General features: G+C 40.6%; 1 protein-coding gene across 1 annotated transcript; it reads right to left on the reverse strand.

Moving 5' to 3' along the window:
* Positions 1–399: 399 nt before the first annotated feature.
* LOC120311919 (kininogen-1-like) lies at positions 400–10,923 on the reverse strand. The gene is made up of 7 exons (XM_039351998.1): positions 10,881–10,923; positions 9,992–10,200; positions 7,638–7,748; positions 4,699–4,783; positions 3,064–3,236; positions 1,402–1,509; positions 400–621 (listed from the first exon to the last, which is right to left on the reverse strand). Exons 2-7 carry the CDS (start codon positions 10,169–10,171, stop codon positions 415–417), a joined length of 864 nt encoding a protein of 287 aa, XP_039207932.1. The 5' UTR covers positions 10,172–10,200; positions 10,881–10,923; the 3' UTR covers positions 400–414.
* Between the last annotated feature and the right edge of the window lie 4,811 nt (positions 10,924–15,734).

Below are 15,734 nucleotides of genomic sequence, written 5' to 3' on the forward strand. Positions count from 1 at the left end.
AATCACTCTGCACTGGTACTAAACTTACAAAGCAAAACTTTTAAACATCATTCCTTAGCTTGGTGGCCTCTATATGTATTGATCAGCAGTCTCTATCCCAGGGGGTCTCCAAACCTGACAACTTTAAGACTTGCGGACTTCAATTCCCATGGCTGGCTGGGGAATTCTGGGAATTGAAGTCCACAAATTTTTAAGTTGCCAAGTTTGGAGATCCCTGCTCTATCCCTAGCAATTAAGGGAAATGTGATCAAAATTAAGAACACCTGCTCTTGACGATTTATCCTACCGTTCAATACCAACGAGCTTTTATCCATTTTTAAGAGGAACAATTTCAGGAATACAATTCATACCTCTGGACTTCTTCTCTACCACTTCCTCTAATTTATCTCCATAACTGAATATCTGAAAAACCGATTACCAATTCCTTGGGAAATATACCAATATTTCTGGGCCTATACACTGATTATTGCATTCTGTATTCGAAAGAGAGAGTGAAGGAGGAGGAGGGGTGGAGAGAGCTTTGAATACCTGTAATGGTTGGTTCTCTGTGCAGGTCACCTCTGGTTTGACTGATGGCTCCCAGGGTTTCACATAAACTAAGGCATGGCAGGACATCAGTTCCTGTCAGCCAAACAAAACAGAAACGCAAACGCTCATTTCTTGTGAAATATTGGCATAAAAATAAAATACAGTGTAGAATAATTCTGTTTTGACTGGCATTTTGGAAAAATGTTCTCTTTCCCCAAATGCTGATCATTTTTAAAATTTGTTTTCTGAATAGTGTTTTTTATCTATGATTTCTTTCTTCGGGGAACAGGAATTCATTCAAAACATTGAGGCAAGGAGTATAAATTAAAGCCATACAATCATGACCTACATCTGTGTATATGTGAGTGCGCATGTGTGTGCACGCATGCAAAAAAACTCATTCCAGTGTGGGATCTTGGGCTTTCCAACTGATTCAACAGTAAGTTGGGACAAACTGGAAGATAGACCTACTTCACTTAATTATAATCCAATATTAAACCAAATAGTAAGTCTAGGGTAGGCTGTGCTGGCTCAGGAATTCTGGGAGTTGAAGTCCACAAGTCATAAAAGAACCAAGTTTGCCTACCCTTTGTCTAGGCAGATTAAAGTGGGCATATTGGGTGAATGAGGCCATCCTTTTAATCTTATGGTTTGTTTGGGCACCAGCGTTTTGTTAACTTGTGTTTAGATCTTGAGTAGACTTACTTACATCACATTGTCTTAGCAGAAAGATTATCTCAAGATTATCTCAAGGCTATGCATCCATAGGGAAATGCAACGTTTCCCACCAATGTTCTGTTTCAAGAATCTGCTTTAAAATTAACTGATTCCGTTAAGTAAAATATTCCTCTTGAACTAATCCTAGTATTTTACCCCGCCTTTCACAGCAGTACAGTTCTCATCTGGCTTCTCAACTTCAGTCTTGGAGCAATTTGTTCTCTGAGCTTTAAAGTCAATTCGATATACGTGTCCAACTAGCATCTGAAATTCAAGGAGAAAAATGATTAGCAACTGTATTTAGACTGGATGCTGAATAGCATAAACCCACAAAGAACAACAAAAAAACTTGGCTTGCTGTCTGGTTAGCTCATGTTGCATTCAATGGCCCCAAGGACCCATTCTTTCTCTAGGATTCTAATAAAAACAAGCAAGTAAAATGACCAAGGAAAGATGTGCTGCAGCTGCCAAAAAAGCCAACATAGTGCTGGGCTGCGTTAACAGAGGGATAGGATCAAGATCACATGAAGTATTAATACCGCTTTATAATGCCTTGGTAAGGCCACATTTGGAATACTGCATCCAGTTTTGATCACCACGATGTAAAAAAGATGTTGAGATTCTAGAAAGAGTACAGAGAAGAGCAACAAAGATGATTAGGGGACTGGAGGCTAAAACATATAAAGAACGATTGCTGGAATTGGGTATGTCTAGTTTAATGAAAAGAAAGACTAGGGATGATATGATAGCAATGTTCCAATATTTCAGGGGTTGCCACAAAGAAGAGGGAGTCAAGCTGTTCTCCAAAGCACTTGAAGGCAGGACAAGAAGCAATGGATGGAAACTAACCAAGGAGAGAAGCAACCTAGAACTAAGGAGAAATTACCTGACAATTAGAACAATTAATCAATGGAACAATCTGCCTTCAGAAGCGGTGAATGTTCCAACACTGGAAGTTTTTAAGAAGAGGCTGGACAGCCATTTTTCTGAAATGGTATAGGGTTTAATATAGGGCAGGAATGTCAAACTCGCGACATCACATGATGTCACGTGATGTATTGGGACTTTTTCCCCATTGCCAGCAATGGGGTGGGAGCAGTTTCGACATGACGCATCTGGCCCATGGGCTGTCAGTTTGATGCCTGGTATAGGGGGTTAAACTAGATGATGTCCAAGGTCCCTTCCAACTTATTTATTTATTTATTTATTTATTATTGTTGTTGTTATTTTCTCTTAGAGCAGACATGTCAAACTCACAACGTCATGTGACGTCGCACAATGTATTGGGATGGTTTTGCCATTGCCGGCAATGGGGTGGGCGTGGCTTCTGGATGATGTGTCCAGCCTGCGGGCCGGCAGTTTGACACACCTGCCTTAGAGGCATATAATAAACTGTCACGGATCAAATCAAACCACTGATCCCTCATGCCCAATATTGTTGATGTTCACCAGTAAGAGACTCTAAAGTTTGAGTCAGGAATCTTTCCCATGCTTACAGGAATCTTTCCCATGCCTAGAGCTCAAATTGAAATCTTCTGCCACACAAATATGTGCTTTATCAGACTCATCATCTACCAACGCAATTTCTGCAAACTTTCTCAATCCGGTGTCTCCAAGCTGCATCCCTAGTTGGCCCACCCATCTATTTGGGGGAAATTCAAACATATAAATCATTGGTCTTCCATTACAATATCAACTTTGTACGAGGCCAGCTGAATTGGGAAAAGAGGCAAGCTCAAAAGATAATTCTCTACCTCAAACCGTTTTTTTTTTTAAAAAATCTATGTTGAAATACAGTGGTAGAGTCAGAATTCACACCTTTCCTGATATTTTTGTTATTTTCACAATTTTGAAATAAAAGTCACTGCTGCTTTTAAGGTTAATTAGTTTCACAACATCTTCCAGAGGCTTGTTCAGTTCTTGACTGTCTGCAGCAATCAGGTTGTGGCAACCAGGACACTCTTGAGCAAGAGATCTCTTATTGTCTTCAGCTATTGAAAATATATAAATAAAAACACAGGTTTATGTCGGGTTATTCTGAAAAAGGAAAAAGCACGAGAATGGCAGCTTGCATCTATCTTATTTTTTGAAAGAGATTAATGAACACATTTGGCTGATGCAAAAAATTGTATGAGTGCAAATTGTTCTGTGGCAATTTGGAGTTTGTTAGTGGTGGTTATTATCTATGGTTTCATCAGGGCTTCTAATTTGTGCATATAAAAAGAATGCCTTATTCCATTTCACTATACGGTACTGCCCATTATCAAAAATGGCAGACAGCATTGTCCTTCTGTGAGCCAACAAAGTGCTGAAGCTATGCAGTACTTCCAAGAACCGCTGAAAATTGGTGAAAACAGGCTGTATATCAAAAACATGTGGCATCAACATGTTGCCAGCTCAAGGAAGAAGAACATTGATCCCAATTTCAGTAATATAGCCTGTTCATATTTAAGGGTCGTCCATTCCCTTTTAAACATTGGGGTTTATTACATCTAACTTTGCACATACGGTAGTTTGCACATTCATATAACAAGTGAGTCTAGTCCAGTGGTTCTCAACCTGTGGGTCGGGACCCCATTTGGGGTCGAACGACTATTTCATGGGGGTCGCCAAACAACGCAGTCTGCCTTTTTTCCCCCCTTTTCTTTAGCTGTGCTACTCCCTTTTATTCTATTGGCTTTTGAAAGCCAATAGAATAGACTCTCTTTAATAGAGTCTAATTCTATTGGCTTTCAAAAGCCAATAGGAATTGTCCAGGCTGTCTCTGCCCTGCTGAGCCCGCCAAAAGTCCCATTCTGCAAACGGTGCTGCATCAGTTGAGTAGTCCTCGACTTATGGCCGTTTGGGGGTTGCGGCATTAAAAAGATTGAGAACCACTGGTCTAGTCCCAGCCGATATATGTTTGGCTTGTATAATCTTGCTAGACAAAAGGATGCACAGCACCCTACTCCAACTCTACTCTCCTGGTGACCAAGTCTATTAGGATTATAACTCCCAGAATTCCTTTCCAGTATTCTTCTAGCTAGGAATTCTAAGAGTTCTGAATACAATTTATAAGGTAGGAATGTATAGGGTTGTAGTGCAGCACTTTTAAGGGGCAAAATGATTTTTTTACAGTTTAAAAGTTAAGGTTTAAGGTCACCATTCAGCCCTTAATCATTCTCCAAAAATTCAAAAAGCCCAAACAATTTTCCCTGCACGTTCTATTTCAACAATATGCAATTTCTTATTTTTCAGCTGAGCGATTCACTTCTTAACTGTAATCTGGCTCATGATGAACTGAGTTACAGACTGGAAATTGAAGCTCGGGTTATTGTGGTATCATCCCTTCCTGAATTCCCCTCCCAAGTATTGGTTTAAATCTGGTCACTGATTTTTTTTTCCTCCATTATTATCAGGAACAAAGTAGAAAAAGGGTGAGTTTTCAGAATGCTAACTTAAAAATTTACTTACCTTGTTTAATTTTGCAATTTTGTTCAATGAAGGTAAATTGTTGTGACTCATTAATGTCAATTGCAGCTATGCAGGTTCCAGAGTGCTATAAGAAAAGCAAAAAGAGACATCAATTTTAACTCTGTTAAATATCAGGAGTTGTATAAATCCACTTTCCATTGTTAAGAAACAGAACATATCACTTTCATAGCCTTTGATATGAAGTGCATATCTTCATTCCCTTATATGTATTATTCTATTACATTATCTCTGGATCCTATTATGCTCTTATGTATCCTTCTATTATTAATTGACCAGGAAAGGGGAAAACAGAAAGAACAAGAGAGCTATAGAATGTAGACTATGCCAGGGCTCCTTATCTTTGGCAACTTTAAGATTTGTGGGCTTGAACTCCCAGAATTCCTCAGCCAGAAAAGCTGTCTGAGGAATTCTGGGAGTTGAAGTCTACAAGTCTTAAAGTTGCCAAGGTTGGAGATCCCTGGACTAAACTGTCAATTGGCATCATTTAGAGCTGATCAATGGAAACACACATAGAAACATCTATCATGATTGCATGGCTGGTACTAATAAATAGGCCTCCATTTCCTTGACAAAAGGAACCAATACATCGCAACAGGAAGAAAAGGGATGAGGGCACAACAAAGTATTAAAATTTGTGGGAATCATCACAGGTACTATGATCATGGTATGACATGTTTTTGGAAAAATTGAGATTTTTCTCACAAAAAGCTACTTGGAACCTGTGGCGTCCTTGTTGTTCTCTGAGCTTGGTTGTTTTCTTGCAGACATTTCATTATCAAACTAGGCAACTTCATCAGTGCTAGAAGGGAGTATGTTTTCTTCTTCTTCTCATTTTATATACGGGTAGCTTGTCTTGCAATGTTTGTGGGAGTGTTTTTGACTGGGTTGTTGTTTATTGTAAGATTGTCTTATCTGAGTTGGTAGTTCCTTGATTAGGATATTGTTTGCTTCTTGATTGTTGTTCTGGTGTTAATCGTGCTGTTAATTTCTGCTTCTTTGGGTGTTGATTGCTGGTGAGATCTTTTGATCTTTTCATTTCCTTTTGGACTGTTTGATTGTCTCTTTTAAATCTACATATGATTCAAAAAAGCTGCAACCCTGAGCCGTAAATATTCTCTTTTCTCTACATTTGGAATCTCACAAATCTTTCACCCATTGGGTCACCAATGTTTCACTTATGTTTTTTTTCCTGTAGGCATATACATTTGTGTTAGTGGATATGACAGTGGTGGCGACCCTATGGCATGCGTGCCATCGGCGGCACTCAGAGCCCTCTCTGTGGGCATGCATGCCGTTGCCCCAGCCCTACCTCTCCTGTGGCCCCCTCACCAGCAGCCCCCCCCAGAGGAGTCGCCCCCCCCCAAGCGTGGCCCACGTGAAGCAGCGCAGCCAAGGACATGGCAGCTGGGCAGGGGGGACAAGACTGCCCTTGCACCCCGTCGCAGAGTTGATGCTGTGGGCGGTGGAGGGCGTGGCTGCCATGGCGCAGCTGGGCTGCCTGGGTGATCTGCGGCAGGCTGTTGAGGTGGTGAGCAGCCCTGCAGGTGGGCGGGGTGAGGGCAGGGTGGGCGGAGCAGGGGTGGGGCCGGCTCCAACACTGGATGTTTTTAAGAAGAGACTGGACAGCCATTTGTCCGAAATGGTGTAGGGTTTCCTGCCAGAGCAGGGGGTTGGACTAGATGACCTCCAAGGTCCCTTCCAACTTTACTACTACTACTACTACTACTACTATTATTATTATTATTATTATCATTATTATTATTATTATTATTATTATCACTGGGATATGAGCTTGCAAATATGGTCTAATAAAGCAGTTCGAAAACAAGCAATGGATTGTTTGTAGGAACTTCGCTGTCTTTACTCAAACATTGCAGATAAAGAGTCTCTATATTTTATCATATGTTATAGAACAGATGCAGATAGTTGTTTGGCAAGGACTGAGGTCCCACCCTGAATCTGGCTAAATCCAAAATGGGAAACCAGACAAAAATGTAGGGTTTCCTTAGGTCAGCCAAGCTGAGGCAGCTGCCAGTAGGCTACCAGTCAACTTCAGGAGTGAATTTTTTTCAGTTTCTACACATCCAGTGCAGAGTTTGTGCCCCCCCTCCAAAAATCCTATTTCTAACTCAATAACTTTGAACTTTGCCGGAAGTCACCCCTCATCCTGGACTCCAGTCAAGAAAAGAAACCTAAACTCTCTCCCCTCCCCCCTACCTGACAAAATCTGATTATTTCCTTCTATTGGTCTTCAGGGGTCACGTGACCTTCTCTGGGCCTGATAGGCAGGATTATTATTGAAAGGGCCAGCTGCTCCTCAATGCAGACTTGCATACAGGCTCAACTGTCATTGCTTGGGGGCCGGGGAATTCTGGGAATTGAACTGCACATGTCTTAAACTGGCCAAATGTGAGAAATATTGTTATAGGCAATGCATCTAATTGTACTAAAAGGGGTCAACCTATTTTCCAGAGCACCCAAAGGTAGGACAAGGAACAATGGATGGAAACTAATCAAGGAGAGAAGCAACCTTAGAAATAAGGAGAAATTTCCTGACAGTGAGAACGATGAATCAAACTTGCCTCCAGAAGTTGTGACAGGTGCTCCAACACTGGAGGTTTTTAAGAAGAGATTGGACAACCATTTGTCTGAAATGGTATAGGGTTTCCTGTCTGAGCAGGGGGTTGAACTAGAAGACCTCCAAGGTCCCTTCCAACTCTGTTATTCTGTTATACCTATCACACAGTTTCGCTTTAAGTTTTATATTAATGTATTTTTTGCCTGGTTGCATAATGGCGTCTTTTGCCTCGTTGCATACAGTGATCCTGGCAGCTTCATACTGTAGACCTCTCTCTTTTCTCCTGCTCTCCCCCCAAACTCTTTTTTGTCACTTCAAAGGAGGAAGAATAAATACCTACTCCTTTTGAGGTCCTTAAAAGATCACACTTTTGCCAAGGCTCATCCGCAGCTATTGGACATGCAGTTTCTCTTACTTGATAGATGATAAGGAATGTTTTTCTAGCATCTGCCTGAAAAGAGTACATACATGAGTGCTGTTGCAGTTTCATCTATGTATTTATTAAACTGATATGGCTGCCCGTCTCAAACACATGATTCTGGGTGGCTGACAGTTAAAACAATATAGGAATAAAGTGAATTACGACCAGTGATTAAAAACATAAATAGCATAATTTATGCCAAAATTATGCTATTCTCTGGGTGGCCCATATCCTAGTAGTTAAAAAAAACTGCCAATGGTCTGTGTACTTGCAGCATGTAATAGTTCAAAGAACCTCAGAGAAATAAAGTTGTATCAATATAGATCATCCTCGATTTACAATCATTTTTTAGCAACCCTGCAAAGTTACAGCAGTTTTGAAAAAAGTGACTTCTAACCAGTCCTCACACATACGACCGTCATAGCATCACCACAGTCATGTGATTAACATTTGGACACTTGGCAACCGGCATGTATTTATGACGGTCCAGCATTTTGGGGGTCATGTGGTCATGACCCAGCCAGCTTCTATCAATCAAAATCAATAAGAGAAGCTGGATTCGCTTAACGACTGCATGATTCGTATAACTGAAGTGATTCTCTTAACAACCGTGCTGAAAAAGGGTAGTAAAATCAGCTGCAGTTCATTAAACCACTTTGTTTAGCAACAGAAATTCTAGTCCCAATTAATGGTCGTAAGCTGAGGACTATCTGTAATGGTTTTGTGCAGAGCTGGGCAGCACTTTGGATTCAGAGAGGAAAAGTTATTTTCCTAGGATTATGCAGGTGCCTTCCCGTATTGTACTGTGAACCCTAGAACACACCCAATTTCATTATTTATCTTTTATTGTTTTACCTATATATAAAATACGAAGAGAAATAGAAATGGGAAATTAGGGGGAGAAAAAAGAGAGGGGAGAAGAAAATGTAAGGTACAAGGGAAAAAAGAAAAAAAAAAGGCATTGACTTCTGACTCTTTTTTAGCACAAGATAAAAACACTCCAGCCTCAACTTTTTGCTTTTACACGTTAGTATATAACTAGCCATTTCTATACCGACAAATCTATATAACTGACAAAACCAAAGTCAAAGTTTCATTTTTTTCATCACAAGCACAAAATCCAGAAGTGAACACACCCAATTGACATAGGAAGCTGCCATCCGGGGCTGTGTGTGTGTGTACCCACAAGCTCTCAGTTGGACTTCTGACCCTTGAAATGCCAGCAACTCCCTTGGGTCAATTTCAGCATTCCCAATTCATTTCATGAATTTAATTCATGGAAATCCAAGTTAGGCAATGTTAAATGGAAAGCACCAAATGGTTGCATAATATTATGTTTTATACAGCGATCAGCAGAATTGAGAAGGCAGATTATGCCCCAGAAATGTGGGATGGCAGCTCCAATAATTATCCCAATTCTTGGGATTGAAATCCAATCTACTTCAAAAGTACCAGACTTATGAAGGCTGTTTAAAAACATGGAAGAATTGTCCCCTCCCAAAACAAAGATTTTTTAAAAAAAATAAAATGCTTGGTTGGAATGCAAAACCCCTCACAGCTTTTGGAATTACACTGAGCTGAAGTTCAATACTTTTGGATTATATTGGGAAGGATATATTCCAATGAGTATTTATTTGACACTAAATACTCATTAGACTCCTGCGAGTCCCCTGGACTGCAAGGCGTTCAAACCGGTCAGTCCTAGAAGAGATCAACCCCGACTGCTCTTTAGAAGGCCAGATACTGAAGTTGAAACTCAAGTACTTTGGCCTTCTAATGAGAAGGAAGGATTCACTGGAGAAGAGCCTAATGCTGGGAAAGATTGAGGGCAATAGAAGAATGGGACGACAGAGAATGAGATGGCTGGATGGAGTCACTGAAGCAGTAGGTGTGAATTTGAATGGACTCCAGAAGATGGTAGAGGACAGGAAGACCTGGAGGAACATTGTCCATGGGGTCGCGATGGGTCGGACACGACTTCGCAATTAACAACAACAAAAATACTCATTGGAATAACAATAGGTTCCTTTCAGCAAGTCTTAAGGTAGGGCAATGTTTCCCAAACTTGACAATTTTAAGGCATGAGGACTTCAACTCCCAGAATTCCACAGCCAGCACTGGCTGTGGAATTCTGGGAGTTGAAGTCCTCATGCCTTAAAATTGTCAAGTTTGGGAAACACTGCGGTAGAGGATGCTGATGGTGCATTCTTGTGCAAGTTCCCAGCTATGAATTTCCCAGTAATTAGCTTTTTGATGTTACCAAATTTACTTACTATTCTGTAGGCATCAAGGATGACCCCGAGGGCAAATTTATTCCCATGACTTCTGTCTTCATTAAGTACTTTTATTGCTGTAGCCACAGCATTGACAACTTCTGGATCATCTTTACCCAATTCGCCATGGACAGCCTTGCAAAGTCCAATGCTGAGGACTAGCAGAATGAAGACTTCCATACCCAGGTGAGAGAAGTTCCTTCTGAAATCTGATGAATGTAGGAAGGGGAGAAAGAGCTTCAAATATAACTGTTGGGACATATCTTCCTAACGGAGATCAGAGCGCTTAAAGTAAACAAAACATAGACACAAATGTTTCACGAGCTTAGGTCGTAATGAACTCGTATGTCAGTGTGAATATCCTTTGGGGTTTATTTAAGCATTAGTGTTTTTTTTTAAATACCAAGTTTATTCACTTGCAGTTCACAATACAAGTTGTTACTTTACAATGTCAGGGTTAGAACATACAGTTCTGACTGTAGGTCACTTTGGTTTGCTTCAAGAATATTTTCCACACTGATATTAACCAAGTTTCAAAGGGAGAAAGAATGGAACCTAATCGATTCCAAGGATTGGTAAAGTTTTCTTCTCTGTTGCCAAGCTTGAGGAGATAATTATATCCATAACAAGAGGGTTCAAGAATAACATCCTATATCTGTGCTGATTTTGTAATAGAAATAATGAACACATTTACTTATTTATTTATTAAACTTATAGGTCACCCATATTGGGGACTCTAGGTGACTTACAATCAATAAAAATAATAATATGAAACATTAAAAGAGTAAATAGTAATACTAAACCTGGCTTAAAATAATGAAGATGGCTACAGAAGGGAGCAAGATGCCCATGAGGAAGAGGTGCCATTTTATCTTAGTCCATTACCCACCTCCAGAATTAGGCCCCAAGGCCAGTTGGCAGAGCCAGGTCACCTCGGGGGGAGGGGGGGGGCGCATGGTGTTCCAGAAGCACTTTATCTGTGCAAATTTTCAGTTTACGTCTGCTGCTAGTGATCCCACTGTGCTCTTCTTCATTGCATCATGATCATTTATATATGAACAAACAGGTTTGGAATAGTTCGTTCTGTTCCATTGTAAACAGTTGTGGAAGCTATATGTAATCCAACAGATTTTTTTTTAATTGGTTGTATCCTCAGAGAGTTAACCTGTGCTCTTCCTGATGTTGACCAGCAGATACATTCATCTGTTTCCAGAATTTGGATGCTAACAATATCTGGAAGACTCCTAAGTCAACCAGTTGTGTGACCCCCAAAATTTCCACTAATCTGAACCTTTACATTTGTTTTTTCTTACCTAAGTGTAAAATCTTACTTTCCTCCACACTGCATTTCGTTATGTTAGATAGGACCCAGCGTTCAGGTCTGTTGAGATCCATCTGGAACTTGAGCCTACTTTCTGGGGTGTTGGCTATTCCTGCCACTTTAGTGTCAACCAGAACACAGACATGAGCAGGAGATCTCACATTTTTTCCAACAGTGGAAAATATACAGACCAAAATATAGGTTTACAGATAATCCTTGTCGTACAACCACAATTGAGCCCAAAATTTACTGTCAAGCCCCTGTGGGCTTGCCATTAACGGGAGGGGGGAGGAGGGGACAAGACCATCAGATGGAGGCATCTGGAGGCAGTGGATGGGACCAGCAGCATAGATGACAGTGACAGGCTTTCCCTCCCCCATTCCTGTCTGCTGAAAGGGGGACCCTGCGGAACGCAGCTACGAGGCCATCCCGCCGAACAACTTAGCGGCGCGGAGAAGCGGTGGAGAGCTGAATGCTGAAAACCTGCCTCGTTTCCTTGCCTTACTGCCCTACTGGCGCACACACCGGATACTGGATGGGGGGTGGGGCGGCTCGGAGGTGACTATTTAGAGCGCTGGGAGGCAGTTGCTCCCAGCACTGACTTTGCTTGCTGTTCGTTGGAATCCTGCATGCCAGAGCATTCCAGACATAAACCAGCCACTTGTGACCTTAACGGCTTGTTTCTTGTTCGAGTCAGGGGTGTGGCAAGGCTGTCTGACATTTACGTTACTAAGCGAGAAACTTGTTAAGTGAGTTTTTGCCCCATTTTGCAACATTTCTTGCCACAGTTGTTAGGTGAATCACTGCAGTTGTTAAATTAGTAACACGACTGTTAAGTGAATCTGGCTTCCCCATTGACTTTGCTTGTCAGAAGATCACAAAAGGTGATCACATGATCTCAGGACACTGCAACCATCATAAATATTAACTAGTTGCCAAGAGTCTGAATTTTGATCACATGACCATGGGTCATATGTCAACGCTGCTAACATCGGATGTTTTTGCGTTGACAACAGATGGAAATGTAGCCATCTTTTTCCTTTTGCTTTTAGATTTAGATGATGTTGGGAGGGGGGATGTGAACGAGAGTCTAGACATAACACACCAAACCTAGCGTGAGAAACAAGGTTATTGTAACCAGGACTGATAAGGATTTGGCCGGCTGGAGAACTGGAGAGGAAGCCCGAGCTTCAAGCTAATTGGGGAATGTGATTTATGACTGTTAATTAGAGGAGGGAACTGTGCTTTGATAATATGTGCTCAGGGGAGGGGAATCCAGTTTTTAGCTTTGATTATGCACTGCCGATATTATGCTACTCAAAATAAAGATTCTTTAAGATAAACAATGCCTCAAAGTTCTTTTGAAGAGTTTCATCTGTCGGAACCATGACAATGTGAAAAATAGTCATAAGTCACTTTTTTCAGTGCCGTTGTAACTTTGAATGGTCACTAAGTTGTGAATGCTCCAACACTGGAAGTTTTTAAGAAGAGACTGGACAATCATTTGCCTGAAATGGTATAGGGTGATGAACATACCTAATTCTTTCCTCCTCTTTTCCCTACAACAACAACCCTGTGAGGTGGGATAGACTGAGAGAGAGAGAGTGACTTGCCCCTAATCACCTAGCTGGCTTTCATACCAAAGGCAGGACTTGAATTCACTGTCTCCTTGTTTCTAGGCCAGCACCTTATCTACCATATCAAACTGGTTCATCCTTGGAAATGGCTACATTTAGCCCAGATTTGTGCTTAGTTGAGGATTATAGGTTAACAACAACAACAACAACAACAACAATAATAATAAAGTTGGAAGGAACCTTGGAGGTCATCTAGTCCAACTCCCTGCTCAGGCAGGAAACCTATACCATTTCAGACAAATGGCTGTCCAGTCTCTTCTTAAAAACTTCCAGTGTTGGAGCATTCACCGCTTCTGGAGGCAGGTTGTTCCACTGATTAATTGTTCTCATTGTCAGGAAATTTCTCCTTAGTTCTAGGTTGCTTCTCTCTTTGGTTAGTTTCCATCTGTTGCTTCCTGTCCTGCCTTCAGGCACTTTGGAGAATAGCTTCACTCCCTGTTCTTTGTGGCAGCCCCTGAGATATTGGAACACTGCTATCATGTCCCCCCCCCTCGTCCTTCTCTTCATTAAACTAGACATACCCAATTCCAGCAACCGTTCCTTATATGCTTTAGCCTCCAGTCCCCTAATCATCTTTGTTGCTCTTCTCTGTACTCTTTCTAGAGTCTCAACATCTTTTTTACATCGTGGTGACGTTCCTCCACATAACCTCCTTGACCCGCCGTTTTACTGCAGGGGTCTCCAAACTTGACTGTTTTAAGACTTGTGGACTTCAACTCCCAGAATTCTGGGAATTGAAGTCCACAAGTCTTAAAGTGGCCAGGTTTGGAGACCCCAATCTATTGGTTGTGTCTTCATAGCAGCCAGTCCATCTTGCTGCCAGTCCACAGTTTGAACAGATTGCAAAAGTTCATTACATCACTGCAGCCATCATAAATGTGAGTGAGTTGTCAAACATCTAAATGTAAATTATGTGACCATAGGGATGCTGCAATGGTCATAAGTGTGAAAAATGGTCATAAGTTACTTTTTTCAGTGCCGTTGTAAGTTCGAATGGTTTATTAAATAATAATAATAGTAATAATAATAATAATAATAATAATAATAATAATAATAGAAGTTGGAATGGACCTTGGAGGTCATCTAGTCCAACCCTCTGCTCAGGCAGGAAACCCTATACCATTTCGGACAAATGGTTATCCAATCTCTTCTTAAAAACTTCCAGGGTTGGAGCATTCACAGCTTCTAGAGACATGTTGTTCCACTGGTTAATTGTTCTAACTGTCAGGAAGTTTCTCCTTAGTATGAAATGAACTGTACTTGCACACACACACACACACACACACACACACACAGTGTTACGATACAAAGTTTATTTACCCGCTGTTCAAAATTCATGTGTGCAATTTATAGTGTGAAAGTCAGAACATGTTTACAACCATGGGCGGTTCTGAGAATTTCAAGATCATTTTCTAGGTTGATAATCAGCCAATTTTAAAGGGAGAAAGAGTGGAATTTGAGAATCTTTTTCCAAGGGCTGCTGTTTTTCACTCTCTATTGTCAGTATTGATGAGGTAAGCATGTGGTGCATGATTCAGCAAGTAAAAATGTGATGTAAATGCTGAGTCAACAGAACTAGGAGACTGCTGTGGAACCTGCCCAATATTTTCCTTTGTCAGCCTAGGAAAAACAGTTTTCAGAGCCACATGGAACATCCTTCCCTCAGCATTTTTGTAGGATAAACATTAAAATCCCACCAACAGAATAAACTTATCCAGTTTTTGGACAAGTTCTCAGTATTTGGAATAGATATACCTAGATCAGAGGTGGGGAACGATGGCCTCTTTATGACTCGTGGACTTCAACTCCCAGAATTTCTGAACCAGGAATTCTGGAGTTGAAGTCTACGAGTCATAAAAGGACCATTGTTCCCCACCCCTGACCTAAATGATGAATTTACAGTAGGAGAAAAAAAAAACAATTTAACAATGAATAAGATGAAAATGGATGAATTTTTGGACTGTTTATTTTTACAAGCATAAGCATAATTATTGGTAATCTGTCATTGAGGCTTACTCTATTTCATTTTGTATTCGAGCCTATGTGCAATTTGTTTGAGAAATCATTGTTTTACAATTTTATGACCCTGTGGTTGCAGGGATCTATCTCTTACCCAGATAAAAATCCTTGCTAAAATCACCCTTTGTGGTTTTTTTTATTAATTTCAAGTCAATAACTGAAAGATAAGATGAAGATAGTGTTGAAAGAAAAATCATCAGGTCCAGTCCAAGCCAGGAATAAATAAAATGGAGGCTGTTTGGAAAGAAGTTTCTGTTTATTGAGGAACAGAACCAACAAAACCAATGTGGTTCTTGGATAACTGACCAAATGGAGTTGGGATAGGTGGGCTTTTATACCTTCTCTGGGTTTTGTGTTTGGAGTTGTTCCTGTTCCTGTGCAATTTACTTTGAGCTTGAATGTGCTTTTTTGATATTCTAATGGTGGTGGGTTAATCCTATTATGTCCTAAAGATTATGTTCCTGTCCTGGAGTCTTTGTTTTTCTAATCCCATCAGCTCAAACCTTCTCTGGAATCAGACATTCCATAAGAAGACTCTTTCTACAAAATCCACTTTCTCTGTATGTGGTGCATGCAATCTACTCCTTAGCATAAAACATTAGGATCTTCCTTCCAGATTTTTATGGAAAGACTGAAAAAAACAAGTTATTTTAAAGAATGGCAGAGAAGGACTATTATTGCACATGCAATTATGCAACACCTGAAATACATTTTTCAAATAATTTCCAGAGCATGCATCACTCTAAAATTATATATAAGCTATGCT

The sequence above is a fragment of the Crotalus tigris genome, unplaced genomic scaffold (genome assembly GCF_016545835.1).
Source record: "Crotalus tigris isolate CLP2741 ecotype Arizona unplaced genomic scaffold, ASM1654583v1 scf7180000018395.510130, whole genome shotgun sequence".
Classification (NCBI taxonomy): Eukaryota; Metazoa; Chordata; class Lepidosauria; order Squamata; family Viperidae; genus Crotalus; species Crotalus tigris.